Source organism: Coturnix japonica, chromosome 7, assembly GCF_054131305.1.
Source record: "Coturnix japonica strain WE chromosome 7, WE-NBRP24, whole genome shotgun sequence".
In the NCBI taxonomy this organism is placed as follows: domain Eukaryota; kingdom Metazoa; phylum Chordata; class Aves; order Galliformes; family Phasianidae; genus Coturnix; species Coturnix japonica.
In genome coordinates this window covers 23,081,871-23,102,665 of record NC_140669.1, presented here as the reverse complement: position 1 = coordinate 23,102,665, position 20,795 = coordinate 23,081,871, and the positions used below count along the sequence as shown (strand labels likewise).

Here is a 20,795-nt window from a genome sequence, read left to right as displayed (position 1 = left end):
ATTGTTTAGGTTATGTCTGTAAGCATTCTTGTGCAAGTGCTCAGTTTTATTACAGCTAGGGGCTGCTGAAGCCACAGACATGAGCACCTGCAGGGTCTGGCTGCTTTGAATTGCAAAATCATATCATAACTGAGAGCTCCTTGGAGCCTTTGACTAGGTGCCATCGAGAACTTGATGCTGAAATTGTTCTTTGATCGAAAGGGAAATTTTTTCTTGAAATTTAATTCATAACTTCTAATGTAAATTGACAGGGAAATGGAAGTCACTGAAATTAAAACAAAATCCTAATTCATCTCACTTCAGCTTTGTTAGAAAATAACCGCTTGGAAAATGTGGGAATCTTTAATTTGTTTGCCAGATATCCTTGCCTTCAGCAGCAGCAGCAGTGACTGGCACTGTCTCTGTGCCTACGTTGTTAGCTTGCGCAGCATTCAGTAGTGTGTAATGCTGTGATGAGCAGGTTCCTGGCAGTGGGTCACAGAGCAGGAGATGGCAGAAGCAACAACCGCCACTGTTGTTCTGCTCAGGAAGGAGCCTCAAAGACAGGTGGACAGAAAATTGAGCGGTTGTGCTAAGTAAGGGAGCTGCTGCAGAATGGACTTAGCCAGAGATCTTGAGTGATGTAAAATGCTAAGGGTAAGATGTTAAGACCTCACACTGACACACTGCTGATGGCCACCTAAAGCTGAGCTCCTTTCCCATCTACCAGGGAGGTTTGTGAATCTAATTACTATTTGTGGTCTTGCAAAAACACTCCATTAGCACTGTCTTTTGTAAGCAGTTGCACGTCCAGGGTGGACCACTTGCTACAGGGATGATAGAGTGTTATAGCTGTGTGGTATTGTGTAGAAGACAATAGTGTTGCCATCCAAAAGGCAGATGTGTGGAAACAACACTTAGCACCTTCCTCTCTGGAGAGCAGGAAGCCTCAAACTACTTGGAAATAATCCCGGAAAGCATCCAGCCAGTTGGAGCATCCAGTGCCTCTGGAGGCCGATCTATTTTCAGCATTAAAAGGTAGGCAAGGAAGAGCTGTGCTTGCAGAGGTTTGGAGCCTTTCAAGATTTGAGGAGACAATTGTTTAAAATCCAACATGTGTTGGATGCCCTCCACTGGGCTGGGGTCCGTAAGTGCTGAGGGCTGTCTAGACATCTAGCAAGGGACGGCCCCTTCTCCCAAGATGTTCTAACTTAAACCACACAGCAGGATTGAGCAGGGGAGAAGAGGGTTGGGGTGAGGTGTTTTGTCTAAGATCAGATAGAAATGTAATTTGGATCATCTAATCTCATCTGCTGGATCAGACTTCCCCTCTAACTGCTCTGTCTGATCTGAGTGCTGCCCTTGTCCTCTTCTGGCTCAGTCCTGGTTGCTCATCGGGTACCCTCTGAGTGAAGGGGCCACAAGAGCTGACAGAGAGCAGCAGCAGTGCTCTGTCTGCTCCCCTGTTGTGGGGCCATGGGAAGGCAAAGAGAGTGGAGAAGGCAAGTGCAGTGGGAAGCTTTGAGGGGGGGTCAAGTAAAGAAACTGACAGTGCAGGAGGATTACAGTAAGAGGCACCAGCGAGTTAGGTTGGGAGGGTTACATCCTATGGAGATTGTGTTACAGCATTCCATAAAGCTTAATAGAGTTTTTCATCTCCTGGGGCAGTGCTGATTGCTTCCAGTGATGTTGTGATGACTTTCATAACTGAATTTTCATGTTAGTTGCTATTACAGTATGTAAGACTTTTCCCTTAGTGGTGTTAGCAATCTGCTAATGTAAACCAATGCCTCTGTTTTCATAGCTTTGTCAGTTATTTTGTACTCTTTCTTCCTTCTTTTTGAAGTAGAATTGAGTGAATTTATACAAGGATCAGCAAATGCATCTTCATTTCATTTTCTCACTTATTTTGTCTGCAAAAGATACATCTGCAGAGTCAGATGGAGAATGGATGGGAAGAAAAGATGGTGGTTTTAAGTGGGAGAGCAGTGGACATCGCAGACAGTTAGTTCCTAATCCTGCAAGCCCCAAGTGAGTCACTAGTCCTGTTAAGGAGGAGCCTATGTGTCTAATTTATTTTGGCAGCAGCAGATTGAGGGTGTTCTGTCAGAGGGCTTCCCAAGAGCTTTGAGAACAGTGTGATCAAAAACGTAGGGCTTACAGGAGAGTGGACATAAAACAGTGTGCAGAATGGAGGTTAACAAAAAGTACAAGTAAATGAGTTGGCCAACTTGACTTACAGAGTTAGTGGTAGAGCTGGGAGGAGAACCCAGAGGCATTTCTTAGCTCGTATCTCTGCTTGAGTCTGCCATGCCAAAACTGTACTTAAATTGGGAAATTGTTAGCGAAAAACTGTTTTTGTATTTAAGGTGACTTGCACAGGTTTCTGCAGCTGTGCTCTTTGACCACATGTCTGGCAGTGCCATCTCTCACAACTCAGGAGCCTTGTGAGACAGCAATCCATCCTGATAGAGTGTTTCAGGTCAGAAAGGCATCTGCTGAGTTCTATAAGAATTTTATTCAAGGTCTAGTGATGAAAGCTCTGTGACTTGTGCTTGTCTGTGAGCACCAGAGAATCCAGGCAGGAATACCACCTCAAAAGTAAAGTCCTTCAGAAAAGAAGCATTTCCAAGTTACTTGGTATTGCTGAAATCAGAAATGCTTCTGTGTTGCAGAGTAGGACACGTTTTCCTGGGACACAAGTATGTCAGCATATTTCCCTGTCCTTAGTTGCTGCATTTCTGCTTCCTTCTGCCTCCCTCCCCCTCATTGCTTGAAACTGTAACTCCAAATGGTCCAGGTACGGGCCATTTACTGTTACTATTTCCACTATTATTTATTTATTTACTTATTTAATACTTCCTCAGTTTACTCTCCATGTGTCTGTAAGGAGGAAGAGATGCAGAGGTTCGGTTTCTGTGTTGAAGGTGGATGGTAGAAGTGGGAGCATTTGCTCTCTGAGTGGAAAAGCATTGGCTGGCACACTGCACATGGAGGAGATCTGGGAACAGGGGGGCCTTAAGGGTTGTGTGTGTGTGTGTGTGTGTGTGTGTGTGTGTGTGTGTATTTAGCATGTCTCTGCCAGCATCTACTGCCCTGACCTAAACAAAATGAGGCATCTGAATGATAATAAAGTTGGCTGCTGATTTCATCTCATTTAGAGGGTGGAGCTGAGCTTGAGGGAAGGAGTGGGGTGAAGAAGGGAGAAGGGGGGGTGCCTCTGTGAAAAGCAGAGAAGGAGAGAGAGCCTTTCAGTAACTCAACAAAAGATGAGCAAACCTGTGTGCAGATGAAGGAGGGGTGGCTGGGGGAAGGTTATGAGTTGTCTTATTATGGAGAAGCTTGAACTGTCATCTGTACTTGATGGAAGCGAGAGAGATTGCAGTTGGAGCTGCAGAAGCGCTGCCTCCCTGATTGGATTAATAAAAGGGAAGATGACTCTAGAATGGATGCCCATTATCTGCACTACAAAGGGATTAGTGTGGGTTTCAGATAAATTAATGGCTTTTGAGTTAGCACAGAAATACTAATGAATGTCAGGGCCAGAGATGGATAGTGAACGAAATTGGTTCTCTTTTAGTGTGTATATGCACACATGTGTATCCGTTTGGGATTATGAAGGCATGCTTTTTCTCTACCATTTCAGGTTTTAGCTTGGGCTTTCAGTTTTCATAATTAGATGAAATATTCTGGAGTAGCACATTTGTCTGCAATATACAGTTGTATTTATTTATTTTCAGCCTTTCTGTACCTGGTGTCAAAACAGTGATTTTTAAATTGCTATGATTTTTGTTGTATATACAGCAAACCTTTATAGGTAAATTCAAGAGTGCTTTATGCACGTGGTGTTAAGTGCAGTCTCCATTCTGTGTATATGAGCTACATGGGGAAGCTGAGGCCAACCAAAACTTAAGCATCCATTTTGTTTGCGTGGATGGGAGGTAACATCCTTTCCTCACTCTTTACTGCCTGTCTCAGGTTTGCTTACTCGCACTAAGTATTCCCAAACAATTAATTCTTATGGATATTGATTAAGGTTGACTGAAACTTGTCTACTTAATCCTATAAATGCTTATCGTTGGGCTTCACTGAGGGCGGTCCAGCCAGCCCTCCTAGGAAGCTGTGTGGGGATGTGGGACCGTACATGCAGCTGCATCCTATGCTCTCTGCTTCCAAGCTCTCTCAAACCCAGGTAGTTTGCATTGAAGACATCCTAGGCATGCTCACAGGTGCTCATGTTTGACACTTGTTAGAGCGTGGGCTGTTGACCTGAGAGGTAGCTGGTCCAGTGGTGATGCTGGAAATGTTTCCTGCCTCCAGCTGCCTACCCCATCCTTCTGAAAGGCTGTGGGGCTGAGGGCAGGAACTGCTGGTTGTGAAGATGGGCACGTCCAGCCCATGATGAATGAGCGCTCGCACCCGTCGGCAGCGCCAGCGGTGGGGCACGGCTCGTCTGGCGCAGCGGTGCTGCCCCCTGCTGGGCACCGACGGTTTCGACAGTTCTAACTGTCGTGCAGCTGCGCCCATCCGCGAGGCAGAAGGGTAGCGAGGTGCTATTTTGTCTTCCTATCTATCTATCTATCTATCTATCTATCTATCTATCTATCTATCTATCTATCTATCTATCTATGTCCAAATGTATTTTAGTTCACTATAAATTAAACTAGTTTCCGTGGGCCAAGTGGTATCTGCTGGTGATGGTAATTGTTAAGTGATCTCTTTGCCTTCGTGGCTCACGAGCTTTTTCCTCCTTTTCACCCCTCTGTCCTCTTCAGGAAGGATGTGAGAGCACACCTGGGCTCAACCCAGGTGTATCACATGAACGTGTGGTGGGACAAATATCAAATGTAGTGACAGATTCACTGTGAGAGATGTCCAAGCGACATCATCACTCCTCTGTGCTTAGCATCATTGTGCTGCCACTTGTATGTTCACCTTATAACACTTCTGGACTCCATTCTGGGATGCTTGCACTTTTTTGTTGCTCCGCCACTCCTACTGGGTTATTGCTGAAAAATTACCTTTGACCCTGTTTCCCTGCCCCCCCTCTCTGTAAAGTGCTTGGCATCTCTGAGTAAGCAGTGCTATGTTTTTGATAGTGATTGTATTTTGTAGTTATACCATATTGGATAATGGCTATTTCCATGGTCTTAGCCTCCAAATACATCTTGTATGATCAGTAGAAAAGTGTAAGGCAGTATGACTGAGCAAAGTGAGGTGTTGTTTAAAATGAATTAATGTTCTCATTTTGTTTCTTCTAGAACACAAGCCAACGTTCCCAAATATTCTGAAGAAGGGATACTTAGAAATTAGAAGAGACAATGACAGCTACTGGCAAACCTGTTATGCTGAGCTCTCCCCATACAAACTGTACCTATATTGCCTGGACAGCAGTGGCAACCAGACTCTTCCCACCATGTATCCGCTCGTGCATTTTCAAAGAGTCACTGTTACTGGTAGCATTGAAGCCAAGGTGGTGGAGGCTGTCCTGTCGGACAACTCTCAGCTGCAGCTGAAGGCAGAGTCATCATGGGAGGCTTTGGACTGGGGGCGGAAGCTCTGGGAAGCGATGCGTGCTTCTGTGCCTACTTTGACAAGACAGCCAGAGCAAGTGGAGAATGTGCCAGAGCCTGACAATAGCAGTGACCTTTCTCAAACTAATGGATTGGTAGAGAAGCCCATGGAACTTTTGCTGTCTATGAATTTGACGGAAAATACTAAAGAATGCCAAAATATTCTCAAATCGGGGACTCTATATAGGTTAACTGTCCAGAATAACTGGAAGGCATTTACTTTTGTCTTAAATAGGTCTCATCTAATGGCATTCCAACCTGGTAGGCTTGATGAAGACCCTCTGCTGAGCTACAATGTTGACGTTTGCCTGTCGGTTCAGACAGATACTCAAGATGGCTGTGACTCTTGCTTTCAGGTCATTTTTCCTCAAGATGTCCTCCGCCTGCGTGCAGAGACCCGTCAGAGGGCCCAGGAGTGGATGGAAGCACTGAAGACAGCAGCCAATGCTACTAGAAGTCTAGGTCAGAACCCACAGGTCACACTTCGAAACAAACCTGGAGATCGACCCTTTGGAAATGATTTCAGGAAGAGCAAGCGCCAGTCTGTGACAACCAGCTTCCTCAGCATCCTGACCACACTGTCTCTAGAGAGAGGGCTCACAGTTCAGAGCTTCAAGTGTGCAGGTAAGCAATTAGACAGCAGTTTCTGCACCCTTTCCTCCTCTGCAAAGGCAAACAAATGGAAAATCACCTGGAAGAGCTTACGTTTGTTTTAGCAGTATACAGTTCTCTACCTCTCACTACTGTCATAGACACTTTGGTGTATTAATCCTTCTTTGCTCTCTAAAATGTGGAGAAAAACTTAAAATATATGCAGGGACTCTCCAGCACCTGATGCACAGTTCTCATATGTTAAGGTTGTGCACACACAGCATACACTATGTGGGCAGGGCTTCCTTACTGGGCAGACGAGTTGTTTTCAAAGGACGGTGCACAGGTAGTCCAGAATCAAAAGGACCTGAATTCTGGTTACAAAGCTGGTTTCCAATATCAAGGACTTGTGTATTTTATTAAGAAGTCTCCTTAAAGTTGTTTTTGGAGCTCATTTTCAGTGTTGAGCTTTCTGAGTAGACTCCTTAAAGCCATGTGTATATTTCCATGACCTACCATCATTTGGTGGCACATGTTCTAGCACTGAGATTCTAGCATGAGCTTATCTGTTCATCACTTCCCCTGAGGTAGAAATGAAAACGTGGCCTTCAGGGTCTGCATCTAATTGTGAATCTCAGTTCATTTGAAATGTGACTCTAGTTCCAGGCAGGAGTGTGATTTTTATCCTGATTTAGAATGAGGTGGAAATAGAGGGGACCCGTATGAGTGCACTGTGGAGCCATTTTGGAACCTTGTGCCAAAATTGTGCTCCATGGGCTGGCTTTAGTTACGTTCACTTAAAATTGCCAGCTGCATCAGTAGCAGCTTTTCAGTGGGTTTTCATCTTTTGTTGTGGGAGCTGCTAGGGTTCTGCATCCCCCTGGGATGGGGATATGTCTGGTTTGAGGTTCTCCCGTTGCTCTAGAACCACACCTGGCTTTCTGGGGTCTGTGAAGGGCCAGCTGGCTTGTCTGAATCCCTGCTGGAGGAGACCCGAGCCCCCAGAAATACGTGTTGCCTGCAGAGCTGGGTGTCGGTGAGGCTGGCTTCATCTCTGTGGTGAACACTTGCACATATGCCTCCTGCTCACCTCTCCACGCTGCATGACACTTCTTTGGTTGCTGGAGTATCATAAAGGTTTGCCTCATGGCAATTATCAGTTTGGTCGTGTTGTTGGGGCTTCTGCTTGAATTCAGTCCTGTTCTTGGCTATGAACTATAACTTCATGTCTTGTTTTTCTGGGACTAATTATGTGCCAAGCTCAATTGAACGTGCCTGAGTATCGCAACAACTCTGATTAACTGTGTGCCATTGGGTACCTAAGAGTGTAAGCAAATATCTGCTGCCACTAAAACAGGGGCAACAAAGATGTCTTACCTTTAAGAACAGTTGTGAGAATAAAAGTTGGCAGGAGACTCTGGACATAGTCAAACAGGTAACCCCAACATGGAATCAACCTGATGTGGTACCTAGCAGACAGCCCTTGTGAAAGTCAAGAAGTCAGAAGAATTATATGTCTCATTTTAAGATAACATCCCACATTGTGTTCAAACTCTATTCCTTTCTTCTTATTTCTTTTCATTTCAAGCTTGATGGAGGAATATTTTCTAATTTTGCTTCATCCTTTGACTGAGGTCCAGGAGAATTTCAAGGTGGTGTTTCCAGCAGGATCAGGTTCTGTAATGGCAACAAAATGTGCATCTGCAGTGTGAGGTAGATTTTAGTTTTGTGTTGTGTCATGTGGGAAGAGATTCTTTACTAGGAAGGAGTGGATTTCCTCTGCCAAACATGGGATACTTAGTCTGAACTCATTTGTGTTCCCCACATAAATGAAGTATTCTGACAGTGCTCGTCACGTTGTGTCTTTTCCTGATAGGTGTGAGATTTTCCCAGTGCTCCTGTGTGCTCCTTTTAGTTTGCAGAAGTGAACAAAAGCTCAATTCTCTCTTGCTCAGAGAAATTTGAATTGTGAAGAGCCTGTAAGAAGCATGCCACCTCTTGGATTTTGGATGATGCCACTGGGGCTACCTGTACCCAAGGATGGGGGGGATACATAGCGTTTACTGTGGGAGCATACCCTTTGCCAATTGCCTTGAAACCCTCCGAGCTGATTAGTAGAAGTCAGCTGGTACTTCTGGCTGTTAACACAGCACAAAGAAACGAATGATTTTAATTATATCTGAGAGAAACTGAGAAATCTTGTCTGGCTCAGAAAAGTTGTGCTGAGGAGACTTTGGAGACGCTAAGGCTCCCTCCTTATACCTTGCTTCCTGCAGGCAGTTTGTGTTGTTCCCTGCGTGGGCTGCTGTTTAAAGTAAGGGGCCTGCTGTTGGTAATTACATCTTGCAGGCATTGAGAGCAGTTTTCCCCGGGGCTGCTGGGAGGGGTAAGCTTGGAAAAGGATGAGGAGGGGGAGAAAGAAAAGTTTTGCTGTGAATTCTTCAGCCATTTAGTGCAAATTCCTGTAATTACCGTCTTTGTGTCCTGTCCCAATGGCGCATAATACAGCAGAAGCCTTTCCTAATTGAGACCTTACAGGAGGTACAAATCCCTCCTTTGTTCGGCCTGACAAATTAGTGCCAGAAAGTGGCAAGGTCCGAGTGGGAATCAAAGGCAAGCAACACAAAGATGGAACTTAAGGCTACAGTAATAACCCTCTCTAGTCCTGCGGGGGTGGGAGGGAAGGAAAAGTAATGACCAATGAAAAATGAAGGGTTTTTTTTTTTTGTTATAAATTCCCTTGACATGACAGCACCTCAGGGCTGCTTTATTTATTTAGGAAAAGTGATTAAATAGTAATACAACAGGGCAGACCATTGTCTCTCAAGCTACCCCCCTTCTTACAGACCCCCGCTGCCTTGGCTAATTGATTGACAATGAACCGCTGATAAAGAAGGTTGTTGGGAGGACCTGATGGGGGAGAGGTTGTGTTTTTGTGGGTTTCTTTTCCCCCCTCTTTGCAGCCTTTGTGCAGTTCTCCTCCCCGTTGTGGTTTTGTTGGGGTTTTTTTTTAGGTATTTTTGTTGTTGTTGTTGTTTGTTTGTTTGAATTGCCCTCTGTATCTCCCTTTTCCTTTCTCCTTTAGTAAAGGCTTTTCAAGGGACTGTTCCCAGACAAACAGCTGACATTCACAAGCAGGTAGGGAAGAATGTCTGCACTTCTCTATTGACAAGTTTATCTTGGAGTCTGACTGGCACTTTTCAACTCAAGCCAGGACGGTAGTGTCAGATGTAGTCATAGGGCAGGGGTACAAACTGTTAATACACTGGAGTCAAAAGGAGGAAAAAAAAGTCTTTTTCTTTGTCAGCAGATACAAAATCGTGTAGCTTTCTGTTGTGGAAGACAGCTCATCATTTGAAATTACAAGAAATAATGCCCTATCAGGCTGTTGATAATGTGGAGAGACACGCTTTTATAAACTTTTTCCTTTGCTGCCACTAGTTGTATTTCTGACTTTGAATGGCCACACATTTAGAAAGCTGAATGACCTAGAAACTACTGGCACTAAAATGGCACCCTCCTCTGTCCTTCATGTATTCATATAGCTGCAGGTTTGCTCCTGTTGTGTTGCTATTCCATAGGGTGTACCAGTGTTCCCATGGGCAGCGTCTGGGGCTCTGAGCTAGAGTGACATTTCAGGCGAAACCTCTTGTCCTCAAAGGGGTATGAAGCGAAAGCTGGTTGCAAGTGCAAGCTTGTAAACATTAGGTTTTATGACTTGATTGTTTTTTTTTGTTTGTTTGTTTTGTTTCTTTTAATAATAAAATTAACACGACATGTTATGGTGATCAATTAGGTTTTTTTGTTTTGTTTTGTTTTTTACTTATTTATTTTACCTGGATTCAACTGTTCATATGACAAATGGCTTCAGTCAGAACATGCTTGTGGCTTCCATCAGAACATGTTTGGCAGGTACAGCATCTTACCAGTGGTGGTAGCCACTCCAATGACATTCCTTTCTCCCTGTTAGGTTATCCATGGGCTCCTGGGGAAGAGCAGTTAGCTGTCTGACCTGGAGAACCCCTTCTGGAGGTCTGTCAGGAGCAGAATTGCCTAGCAGCCCTTGTCATTTGCTATTCCCTTGGCTTGTGCCTTCATTTTTCTGTAGATGAGGAAGGTGGCAAACCCGACTCCTTTTTTTTTGCATGGCTTCTATTCTTTAAATGTTTTTTTTTTCTTTTCACATTTTATTTTATTTTATTTTATTTTATTTTATTTTATTTTATTTTATTTTATTTTATTTTATTTTATTTTATTTTATTTTATTTTATTTTATTTTATTTTATTTTATTTTATTTTATTTCTCCCTTTCCTTCCATTAAAACAAACATTTTTTTCCAGTGTTCAGTCTGCCAGGAGCACTTGTTGCTTTGACAACAAGTCCTAATGGATGTGGGAGTTTCTGCTTTCTGCAAAATGTACTCTGCACCCTTTTGTTTCTCTATGTGGCTTTCCTCACACCTGTTTTGGAGTACCTTCTGTCTTTTCTTCTCTGCTTCCTCTTTGACTTGTCACTTGTCAGAGAAAACGAATATTGCTATTATGGCACCTCTGACTTGGCTGGCTAAGCTGATAGCTGGGAGCAGAGTAGCCAGTGGTAGTAAATGTGCTATTTCCTGAGCATGTACTCCTGTCACATTGAGCAGCAGGTGGAAAGCTGCTGGCTTTCAAGGACATAGTCTACATCTAGTGCTGTGATCCTGTGTGTAGATGGGGAGAGTCCAGCTCAATGTGCCTACGTCATGTAGTCTCTGCTCTTGCTCCCTTTCTTGGTCTAAAACCAACTCAAACTCTAGTAGAAGTTAACTCAGTCAAAAATAGTGTGTTCCTACTAGATTGCAAGGCAGTAAGTATGATTAAAAATAAAATAGATTAGCTGGATGCTATGCTGACATAGTTCAACTTTCTAAAAAGCCAGGTCGTTGAAAGGCAAGGATGCTCCTTTGAATTTAGCTAATACTTAGTGAACTGTTATCGCACTCAGCACCTATTTGATAGCAGTGAGTAACAGAAATACAAATAGCAAGGGACAGATCTTAGCAAACATAGCACAAAAATAAAATACAAGATCCTCTGGAAAGCTGTCAGACTTCTTGTCAGTGTTTTATTTCCCAAAAATAATTGTTCTCACCTGTCCAGGACTTAGAGGATTGTGCTTTCAAACTACTGTACTTTATGCTTGTTTTCATTTCATTTGATCTCTTTGCTCCAAGATGTCAGCAGATCTTCCTCTTACCTGTATTTAAGACTTTGGAATGCCCAGTAAGAATGTGTTTTTGCATTGTAAAGGTTTTGTTACTTCATTATCTTTAGAACAGCCTTTGGGTCCTGTATGTCACTTCCAGGTCATGTTTCTATTGATTAAGAAGTAAAATTTCCATCGATAATAATGGTATGTCAGAAATCTTACCCAGAGCCAGTTGAGCTAAAAGACCTTGTCAGTGGTTAAAGTAATATTTGAAAAGTACGTTGCGCCTAAATGAAGCTACTAACTTATTAGAAGGTGTGGAGAAAAGGTTTCTATGCCAGGGTAACTTGAATTAGTTGAGCAGGCAGTGCTTCATCTGCTGTGCACCTGCATGTTTCAAAACATGAGGTTACTGGTCCACAGGGTCTTTGATCATGTGGCAGCTCATTTGGCTGGCATTAGAAGACGTTGCACGGTGTCTATTTTGTTTGCTTGAATTGATTAAATCTCTTATCAGTGATCAGTTTTATGTTCACATAAGACATTGCATTTTCAGAAGTAAAGTAAATGAGCTTTTCAGTTTTAAGAGAGCTTGACTGTGGGGAAATGGCAATGAAAGCATTAGCTCTGTGTAATCTCATCACAGTAAGGTAATTTACCTACCTGTTATTTGTTTGGTGCCTTTGCAGAGCAAGGTTTTCTCCTTTACTGGATTTTGTTTGAGATTGGCCTGGTGCTGCCTATAAAGGCAGCTCTGTTGAGTGCCTGGCCAGTTCAGCGCCTGTCCTGTACCCCTGCATTCTCTTCACAGTCTTCTGCTGAGATTTTACTATTTTGCATCAGCCTTGGAGGCAGAACAGCTGGTACACAGGTCTTGGCTGATAAATCTATGTATTTCTGCTGGAGAGTTTAAAGTGTACCTTTGTGCCCTGTGCTGGGATAGGTCACCCTATTCTAATCTTTTCACAAGCAACTCTTCAGGTTTTTAGCGAGTTGTTATTGCAGTTTTGTTGTGTTTGTTTTGTTTTTTGTTTTTTTTTCCTTCCACTTTAAAATGTGGTTTTGTTATCCAAGGTGGTGCTGGGAGAATGAGCTCAGTTTTGCTGTGTGAGCATGTCTACTCTTAGCATAGGCTCTATTCTTCTCCTTAGCAATGCCTTATTTCCTCCAGGCTTTTGAATCCTGAGAATTAATTCTGCTGGCCACAAGGAACTTTTGACTATTTTTTTGTCCATTTGTCTAGTGAAGCCATTCCAGGTGTATGTCTTGATGAATTAATTAACAAAGTTTGAACAAAAGAATTAACAAGACCAGAAAGTCTAGATGTCCAAGTCTCATCTATGTCAGGATAGAGAAAGCTACACCTGGAAAAATGGTTTTCAGCCTTGAAAACTCTTAAGTCCCCAGATACTTCTCTGGAGTGTAGGGATCACATCACAAGAACCTATTTCATTGGCTGGGTTAGCATCTTTTAAATCAAACAAGTCAGCTCACATGTCAGTGCAGTGTATTATTGGCAGAACTGCTATGTTTATATGAGAACAGAAGAAATGTAGGAGAGGTTAGAGGACGAACCTTTTGCTAGCTGCTGGGAGGGTTTCAGGTTCTTTGCCTGTCCTTCTGCAGCACTGATGGGCTCATACATCCCTGTGCTGTGTAAATCTGAGCAGTACGTATGCCCAAGGTAGCACTGTGGTAGTGATGTGCAACCAAGAAGAAATTCAGCTAACATTGGTGAAGAATGTATAAGAACACTTAATGCACAGTTGCTCCTCATGTTAGAAGGAGATACAAAACCAGCTATGTATTTGAATGGAAATGGCAGATTACCTCAACGTATGTTAATAGCCACTTTATCAAGTAAATGGAGCTCAGCAAACTGGGGAGCCTTCAGTGTAGATAAATGAGTGAACAGTGCAGAATAAAGTGATGTTCAAACTAATTGCAGAGCAGGAATTAAAACAGCATTAAGTAGAGGCTGTGTGTGAAATGACCTGGCCACAGTTTTGGACACTGGCACCAGCATCTGCTCTGATCTTAGACATCTCACCTGCTCTTGACTGTATTCTCAGCTGCCATGCCAGTGCATAAAACCAACTACGAGTGTCATCGTTTGTAGGATTGGGAATACTAATTACCTTAAATACTCAGTTTACTCGTGGCTTGTGGACTACCAAGAGCTGGCCCAGAGCGAGCATTCAGTCCCCACCCCTGTCTAAAGAGCCGGTGAACTACCAGTGTCTGTCACTAAGTCGTTCCCTGAGAAATCCTATGCATTTCTGTCTTGGAGTACTTCAGAATCTCAGCAAAGCGCCACATATTGGAGAGAATAACATTGTAAGGTTAGGGCACGGGGAAAGAACAGCAAGTGAGTTCTTCATCAGTGCTTTGGTCTTGCAAATGAGAATAAAGGAATTTTTCAAAGCACTGGGGAGAATGCAGACTGGCCGTCTGTTAAAGGATTCACAAACCATAATTGCTCGTGAAGCATGTTTTTGTTGCTGTTTTTAATTCCCTTGGAGCAAGTTCTTTGGAAAATTATGGTGCCTTGGCCCTTCTCAGCACTTGACACTAAGGGTTAAAGAACCTGTGTTCTGATAACATTGGAGAAATCCAAACAAATAAAAAGCCAGTTTCCAAAAGTAAAGTTTGTTGCAGCCACTTGATGCATAGCTAGTATTTTTTATTTATTTTTTGCTCCTAATGTATTGATGAAGTCTATATGTGCTGTCACCTGGCTTTTGTCCACTCATGGTTATTTTTTCATTGTTGATCTTCTTGGAGAGGGTGATAGATCAATGTGTTCAGTATGACTGACATAAAAGATGTTGTTTACTACACCTAGCTCTGACAGTCTAAATGTTGGATGACTACATTAAGCCAAGCTTTGCTGACTGAAAGAAAGCCTGGGTGCTTAGAGAATGACTCATCTTGTCTGCCTTGGGCAGCTGCTGTGTGTACATGAGCTGTCTGCAGCAGGAAGGGATGGGTGCTTTGTGACCCTTCTGCCCAGCATAAGCAGGGGACTGCAACCAACAAGCCTGCCTGGGGTGGGTGGCCAAGTTATCTTGGGCTGTGTGTTTCATCTTTGTTGGCACTAGTCAGGATGGGAAAGCTGTTAATTTAAGCCTTAATTCAAGGCTCCAGCCAGTGGTTGGGGTTTCCGTACGTTCAGGAGGGTTGGTCCGTCCTTTGGAGTCTGTTAAAAACTAAACAACAAGAGTTGAGAACTGGGGACTTAAAAGCCCTTCTTAATTTCTGGAGAAACTGATGTAGATTATAGCTCAAGAATGAAGAGCTGGATTGTTAGTCTGTCTTCTTCGTGAGTTTGAGTTTTTCCACAGCAGAATGAACTGGTGAAGATGCACAGAAACGTAATGTCAGCAGCTGAAGTGTAATTCTCACATTCCCTGTTTTTGCTGAGAAACTAGAACAGTGTTTTGTGTCTGATCTAACACTGAAAAGCTGTTGCTGTGCACTTTCTGCTTAGACTGTTTAATGGCTATATCAAGCTAAAAGCCTTTTGAAGTTTGTGGGTCATTTTTCTTCTTCATATTGTATGTTGTTTCTAAATGAATTAGCTTCTAAGCTAATCTGTCACAGATTTAATTATGGTACACAATCACAAGGGAGTTGCTTTTTCCTGATACTGAGTAAATAACTTTATTGAATAATGAAAACAGTTATGTGCTTATTTTGAGTTTGGTCTTCCTCTTTCCTTGTTTCCTGCTGTAGCTTGCTCCAGTATTTCCTTGCTAAAGGGCTGAAGAACAAGGTATCTGGATAAAGAATAGCTGTGTGTATAGGCCATTACTATAAGAGATTTATGGCACCGTAAACATAATAGAAGTGGTGTTTTCTACACTTTGCAGAATGGGAGGTGTATTGCAGTGTCTTTGTCTTCCATGCTATACCTCTCACCATCACCTTATGTCAAGGACAGAGATCAGTGATAACTTCTTTTTTTTAACCTTTTCTTCTTGTAATTCTTTCCTCCTAAAGTCTTAGCATTTGGAGATAAGCTTCTTCATGTTGATACTTCTACTCTGCTCGCAGTGAGAGAGATTCATCCATGCCCAGCAGCACTTTCTTGCTGCTATTTTTTCTAACCCCTCTTTTCTCTGCTTGATTCTAGTGTAGTTTTGTCTTATTTTCGGTGATGAAAGGTTTAGGATCATTCCTTACCTCACTTTGCTAACAGCATATGACAGCCATGCTTCTCCTTTTTGGAGCTTGCTCTGTAACATCCTTCAGGTAGGGATGAATTTGGGGATAATAATAAATGTTGGAGTATTCTTCTTATTCTTTGCTCAGGATTTGTAAGACTTTTGTACAGAAGTTTCACAAATACCGTTCTGTATAAGTATTAGGAATAATATGAGAGGGAATTGGTGAAAGTAGTGCTGCTTTGTTCCCCAATGCATGGAAACTGTTTTCTCTTTTTTTAGGTAAGTATTTTCTTTTCTGCAAATGTAAACGGTCCCTTCTCCTCAGGTAAACCTGTTTGCTGACTTGTGTTACCAATCTGTGAGATGGTTGGCTACATCCCACCATCTTATGGGGATGGATACTGAAGAGTTTAAGCCCAGGAATCTTTACTAGCTTTGCTTTTAGTAAACATGATGACAACTTTATGCACCTGAATGACTAGGTGCAGAATTTGCAAAGGCATTAAGCCCTCTGCTATTCTTTTGTCCTTTTTTATTTTTTTCCCTCTTCCTCTTGTTCTTTTTTCCCCCTCATCTTAAAAAAAAACAAAGTAGCGTAAATGGTCTATGCTATAGAAATATGTTTGTCACACTCTACATTACTTTGAACTGCATAACATCAAAGAAAATCAGTGCTTTGATAACTTGATTTGAAAGGATTGTAGAAATAGCCATCATTATGAATCACAACAGATAGGAATGGTAAGGATGGTGATTTTCCAGCAGCAGAGCTTGTAAGCTAAGGGGAAATGTAAGGCAGGTGCCAGTGCTGCATTCTTATAAAAAAAAATATCCAACCCTCACATTTGTTGTGTAGCTTTTGCAGAATATGGTTGACTTGAGGGTATGAGGAAGACAGGGAAATACTCTGTGTAAAAATACGTTTCTGAGAAACAAGGAAACAAGCATGGGTGCAGAGAAGTACTTGAAAAAAGGAGAATTGGCTGTTTTGGTAGAAACCCAGAAGCATCAGGGTTTGCTTACCAAGAGCCTTTTCACTGCAGAGTCCTTTCGTTCTTCTGGGCTGGATGTATCCCTCTGTGAGCAGGAGGAGAATGTACTTCTCTGCTTTCATTCATCTCCCAAGGGAACTCTCTTCATAGACTGGAACAAGTTTCTGGCTCTAGGAAGTGTTGGGAAAGAACGTCTAAATAGTACCTTCTCATCCACAGATATTTTAGCTCGGGATGGTGACAATTAAAATCTAAGAAATTGGAGTTCAGCATATTGTTGCCTTCAGCCTAACTATGGGAGCAAGATTGCTAACACAACAGCTTATGGAGTGGCAGGGAATGAAATTAGCATGTCCTGTCCCATCCTCATTCTCTAGAAAGTAAGTGTTGGCTAGTGAGGAACATGTATAGAAGTTTTAATGGTACTGAGCTAGGAGACATCAGTCTCATTCAGTCATAGTTGTACTGCTTGTTCTGCATCACCTGGTCCAAACACACTGAGTTAGAAAAATCCAGCGTGTTATTTAGCAGGTTGTTTCACTCAGTGTGATGGGATTGCTGTATGTAATGAATGCTACAGCTGGAATCAGTTGAGGTATCAAGACCTGTGCTTCAGTGCCTTTTGATGATAAAAGAAGTATCTAGAGGCAACTTTCAAGGAAGAACATTTAGCCATTTCACCACTTCTTTTTACCATGCTGGCACTTAAGAGAGAGACTCTGCTGAGATACTGCTGACACAAACACTCTGAGGACTTGCTTCTTTTTAACTTGGGAAGGGGGAAGAAATGCTGTCTTTTGTATAGTCCTTCATCTTGCTCCATGAGCAGAAGGTGGGTGGTATTTTTGTTTCTTTTACAGAGGAATGGGATTTACCTCTGCTGTGCTTTTAAAAACATCGGGCTCTTTAGCAACAGTGTGAGCACCTTCTGTGAGCATTTTCCAGAGTTAGTGGATGGTTATTTTGTCTCTCATCAGTTGTTTAAAACCTTCTCCTTTGTGTGTAAATGCAATTTAAAAACAAAAGGAAAGTTTTTTGTGTACTGCAGAATACTGATACTAAGCTTACCAGAGAGGTGGTGGAGAGACTGTCTCTGGAGGTGTTCAAGAACTGTGGAGATGTGACACTGAGAAATACTGGGCAGTGATTCTTTGCTTTTTTTTTTTTTTTTATGGCAATGACTTAAATGCCTAGCATCTCAGAGCTGCTCTTCTGCCTTAGTTTCTTGAGAACTGGTAAGTACTCTTTGACTGCTCTCTGAACTCTGTCCTACACGTTCAAGTTAGTGGAAGTTTTTTTCAACAGACAAAGGATATACTTTTTTCTCTGTTTCGAAGGAAAAAAACGTAGTGATTGTGGAGATTTTGTTTGTTTGTCTGCTGTTATGTGGAGGTTGATTGGCTTGGTTTATTTTCTGTTTAAATGACCTCAGGAGAAGAAATAATTACTTTCCTTATTGTATCCTGAATTTGCACCTATGGCATACTGTACAAACCCAGTCTTCTCCTCTCTCCTTCAGGCTGTCAGCGCTCCATAGGCTTGTCCAATGGCAAAGCCAAGGTGTGTAGTTACAGTGGATGGTATTACTGTTGTACCTGCCATGTGGATGACAGCTTCCTCATCCCTGCACGACTGGTTCATAACTGGGATACTTCCAAGTACAAGGTAATCTCCCTGTAAGTTGATTTACTAGTGGGTGAACTGAATTGCTGTTTCTATCTAAACACAGACGTTTTACTGCATGTTGAGGGTTATAGGCATTTTCTGCTGATAATATCTGTTTTGACTCGCTTGCCAGAATAGCCCTAACCTGTCAAGCCCATGTACTCTCAAGATGACAGATAATTTAATTGCACTTTTCTTAGCTAGGCCTGTGGTGTTTCTCCAAAAGAGCATCTGTACTTCTCTTCTTGATGGTGTTTTTTCCATTGCTGCTCACCTAGTTGTTCAAGAGACAGAGTGACTGAGCCTACAGGTTGGTAATGCTTAGCAATGGATACTAAAACTGTCAAAATGCCTGCTGGAAATAGGCATAACCTGAATGTGGTGCTTGCAGAAGCCCAGTATATCCCATCTCGTGGCACAAACATTTCCAGAATGCCAAGACATTGCCACAGCACTTGTTTGGACTGGGCACTTAAAAATAACATAAAGAGAAAAATTTCTTGCTGTTTACTTGCCATACAAGCTGCTTTTCTAAAACTTCAGTGATCTGCTATTGCTGCTGCCTTAGTGGTTGGTTACTGTATAGTGGGAACTGATTACATGCCTCCAAGTGTTATGCCAACAAACGTATTAGCAGTGTTGTTTTGCAGTAGCAGGGCATGTGCTGAAACAACAATGAACTCATAAGGAAACCAGATTATACTAGAACTTCAAACCTAGCAGCCACTGTTAGGAGAGGCTGTTTGATGTTTTGTGTCTGCGAATATTATTATTATGGGCTATTTGAAAAGGAAAAAAATAACCAGTAAATGCCCTATTAGAGGAAAAGCAGCTCTCTTGAGGAAGAAAATTTGACAGAAGTGAAGATTATTAAAAGGTAGCCAGAGCCTGCCATCAGGAAAATGATAGTCTTGAACCACGAATTGCAAGATTTCTCAGAGCTCTGATATGTGGAAACAAAAAACCCAAACCCTCCCTTTCCTAGAAGCGAGGAATAAATAGTTAAAAGTTAATTTTTTTTATGCCTTTGCCAAGGACTAAACTTGTTAGGCCTAGGGCATTACAGGGAGCCCTCGTATGGAACAGGTAGATGGTACAGTAAGGAAATTTCATATCAAGGTGTCAGTGATACTGCCAAGAAAAGAAACTGGTTTGGTTTCTAAGTTTGGGGGGTGAGTACTTTACTCTGTGCTATGTTTCCAATTGCTTAGGTGTAAGCAGCTGAGGGGAGAAGTGAAAATTGGACTTCCAAGCTTAAGTTTTCATTGGAAAATCTAACTTACTGCAACTCTTACAGTGAGGAATTGTTTTGTATTTTGTCTATACATGTGTAAGGTGGCTTGCGACCACAACCAAATTCTGTGCCAGTCTGTACTTTGTCAGTTTCTGTGCCAAAACACTCAGAGATGAAAGGAAAACCATTGCTTAGTTTGGAAAACATGACAGCATCTCCAAGTATTGGGGGGAATTGCAATAGAGAGGGAAGGTCAAGGGGTAGCAGTGTCATAACTGAGCTGAGATCTCCAACTGGATCTCCTCAGATCTCTGTTCAGTTCTGCATAAACATGCTTTTATTTTTGTCCTTGCTCTAAGCCCATGTTGACTAAACTGCTTCTCTGAGGTAGGCCATGTATTGCCTGCACTTTCACATCCACCTCTCCTTCTGCCACTCAGGGGCAAGGTTTGATGTTTCTTTTTTCTGTATGGTCTGAAAGGCAATTTAGTGTTGGCTGCTGCACTTAAAATTGGTAATGAAATGGCATGATTCCTTAGCAGTATATTGATTAAATGTGCTGATTTGGCAAAGGCAGAGATCTTACCCCACTTCCTTGAGGTGATCTTGGTAGTAATAATTTCCTATGGGGTCAATTTTAAATAGGAACACTTAATTAGTCAGCATTTCACTTCTAATGACTGGCCATTGTGCCCATATAAAGCCATGCGGCAACATTCCAAAGTGCATCTTAGCAACAGAGCTTCTTCTAAGGGCAGAGCCATGGCCCTCACAGGTAGTGCAGTGATGTTTGAAAGCAGAGTTGCTGCCATGGGTGCTGTATTCCCCAATGGACTAATTGCACACCACACAGAGGAGGTGAGTAGATTACTTACACACCATGTTTTATGGTCAGAGCTGAAACAGGCTTTAGTCTTCAGAAACATAGTATTGCACATGGACTGAAATGTGTCTAGCATTTTATTAAATGGAAGGAAACTGAATGAAGAATTTGAAAAACTACATATTATATTGGCCAATAGCAATGTGAATTACTATGTCTGCCTGACCATTCCTATTATAAGGTTGCATTTCAGTGTCCTATAACTTTGCTATACTTGGTAATGTTTTAACTGTGTGCCTGTGTCAGGCACACAGAGTGAAAGCAACATGTCCCTGTCAGCTGATGATGCTGGGCAAAGCTGCTTTTTTTCCTGTAATCAGTGCTCTGCAGGTACATTGTGTCGGCAAGGAGAAAGGTTCGCTTTTCTCACCTCAGAGGCTGTGTTCAGGCTGTGCAGCACAAGAACTGAACAGTAGTAATATTTGGTCCTCTGGGATTGTGGTTTGTACAATAAGAAGTGGTTGTGGATCTGGTGTTGTTAATCTTTTCTTAAAGTTGTGGTCTCAGGAAAGCTCCCCTGT

The 20,795-nt window shown here is 42.4% G+C and overlaps 1 protein-coding gene across 4 annotated transcripts in view; it reads left to right on the top strand.

Moving 5' to 3' along the window:
• The window catches only part of PLEKHM3 (pleckstrin homology domain containing M3), a 94,725-nt gene that overhangs the window by 11,502 nt on the left and 62,428 nt on the right, over window positions 1–20,795 (top strand). For 3 of the 4 annotated variants that reach the window (XR_014948342.1, XM_015868218.3, XM_085553384.1), the window contains exons 3-4: window positions 5,241–6,176; window positions 18,012–18,157. Coding sequence is in view for 2 of the 4 variants with exons in the window: in XM_015868218.3 (XP_015723704.2) it covers window positions 5,241–6,176; window positions 18,012–18,157 (1,082 nt within the window). In the remaining 2 variants the exon portion in view is untranslated. Of the gene's footprint in view, window positions 1–5,240; window positions 6,177–18,011; window positions 18,169–20,795 lie in introns of all 4 variants that reach the window. The other variant, XR_014948343.1, reaches the window with a different exon arrangement.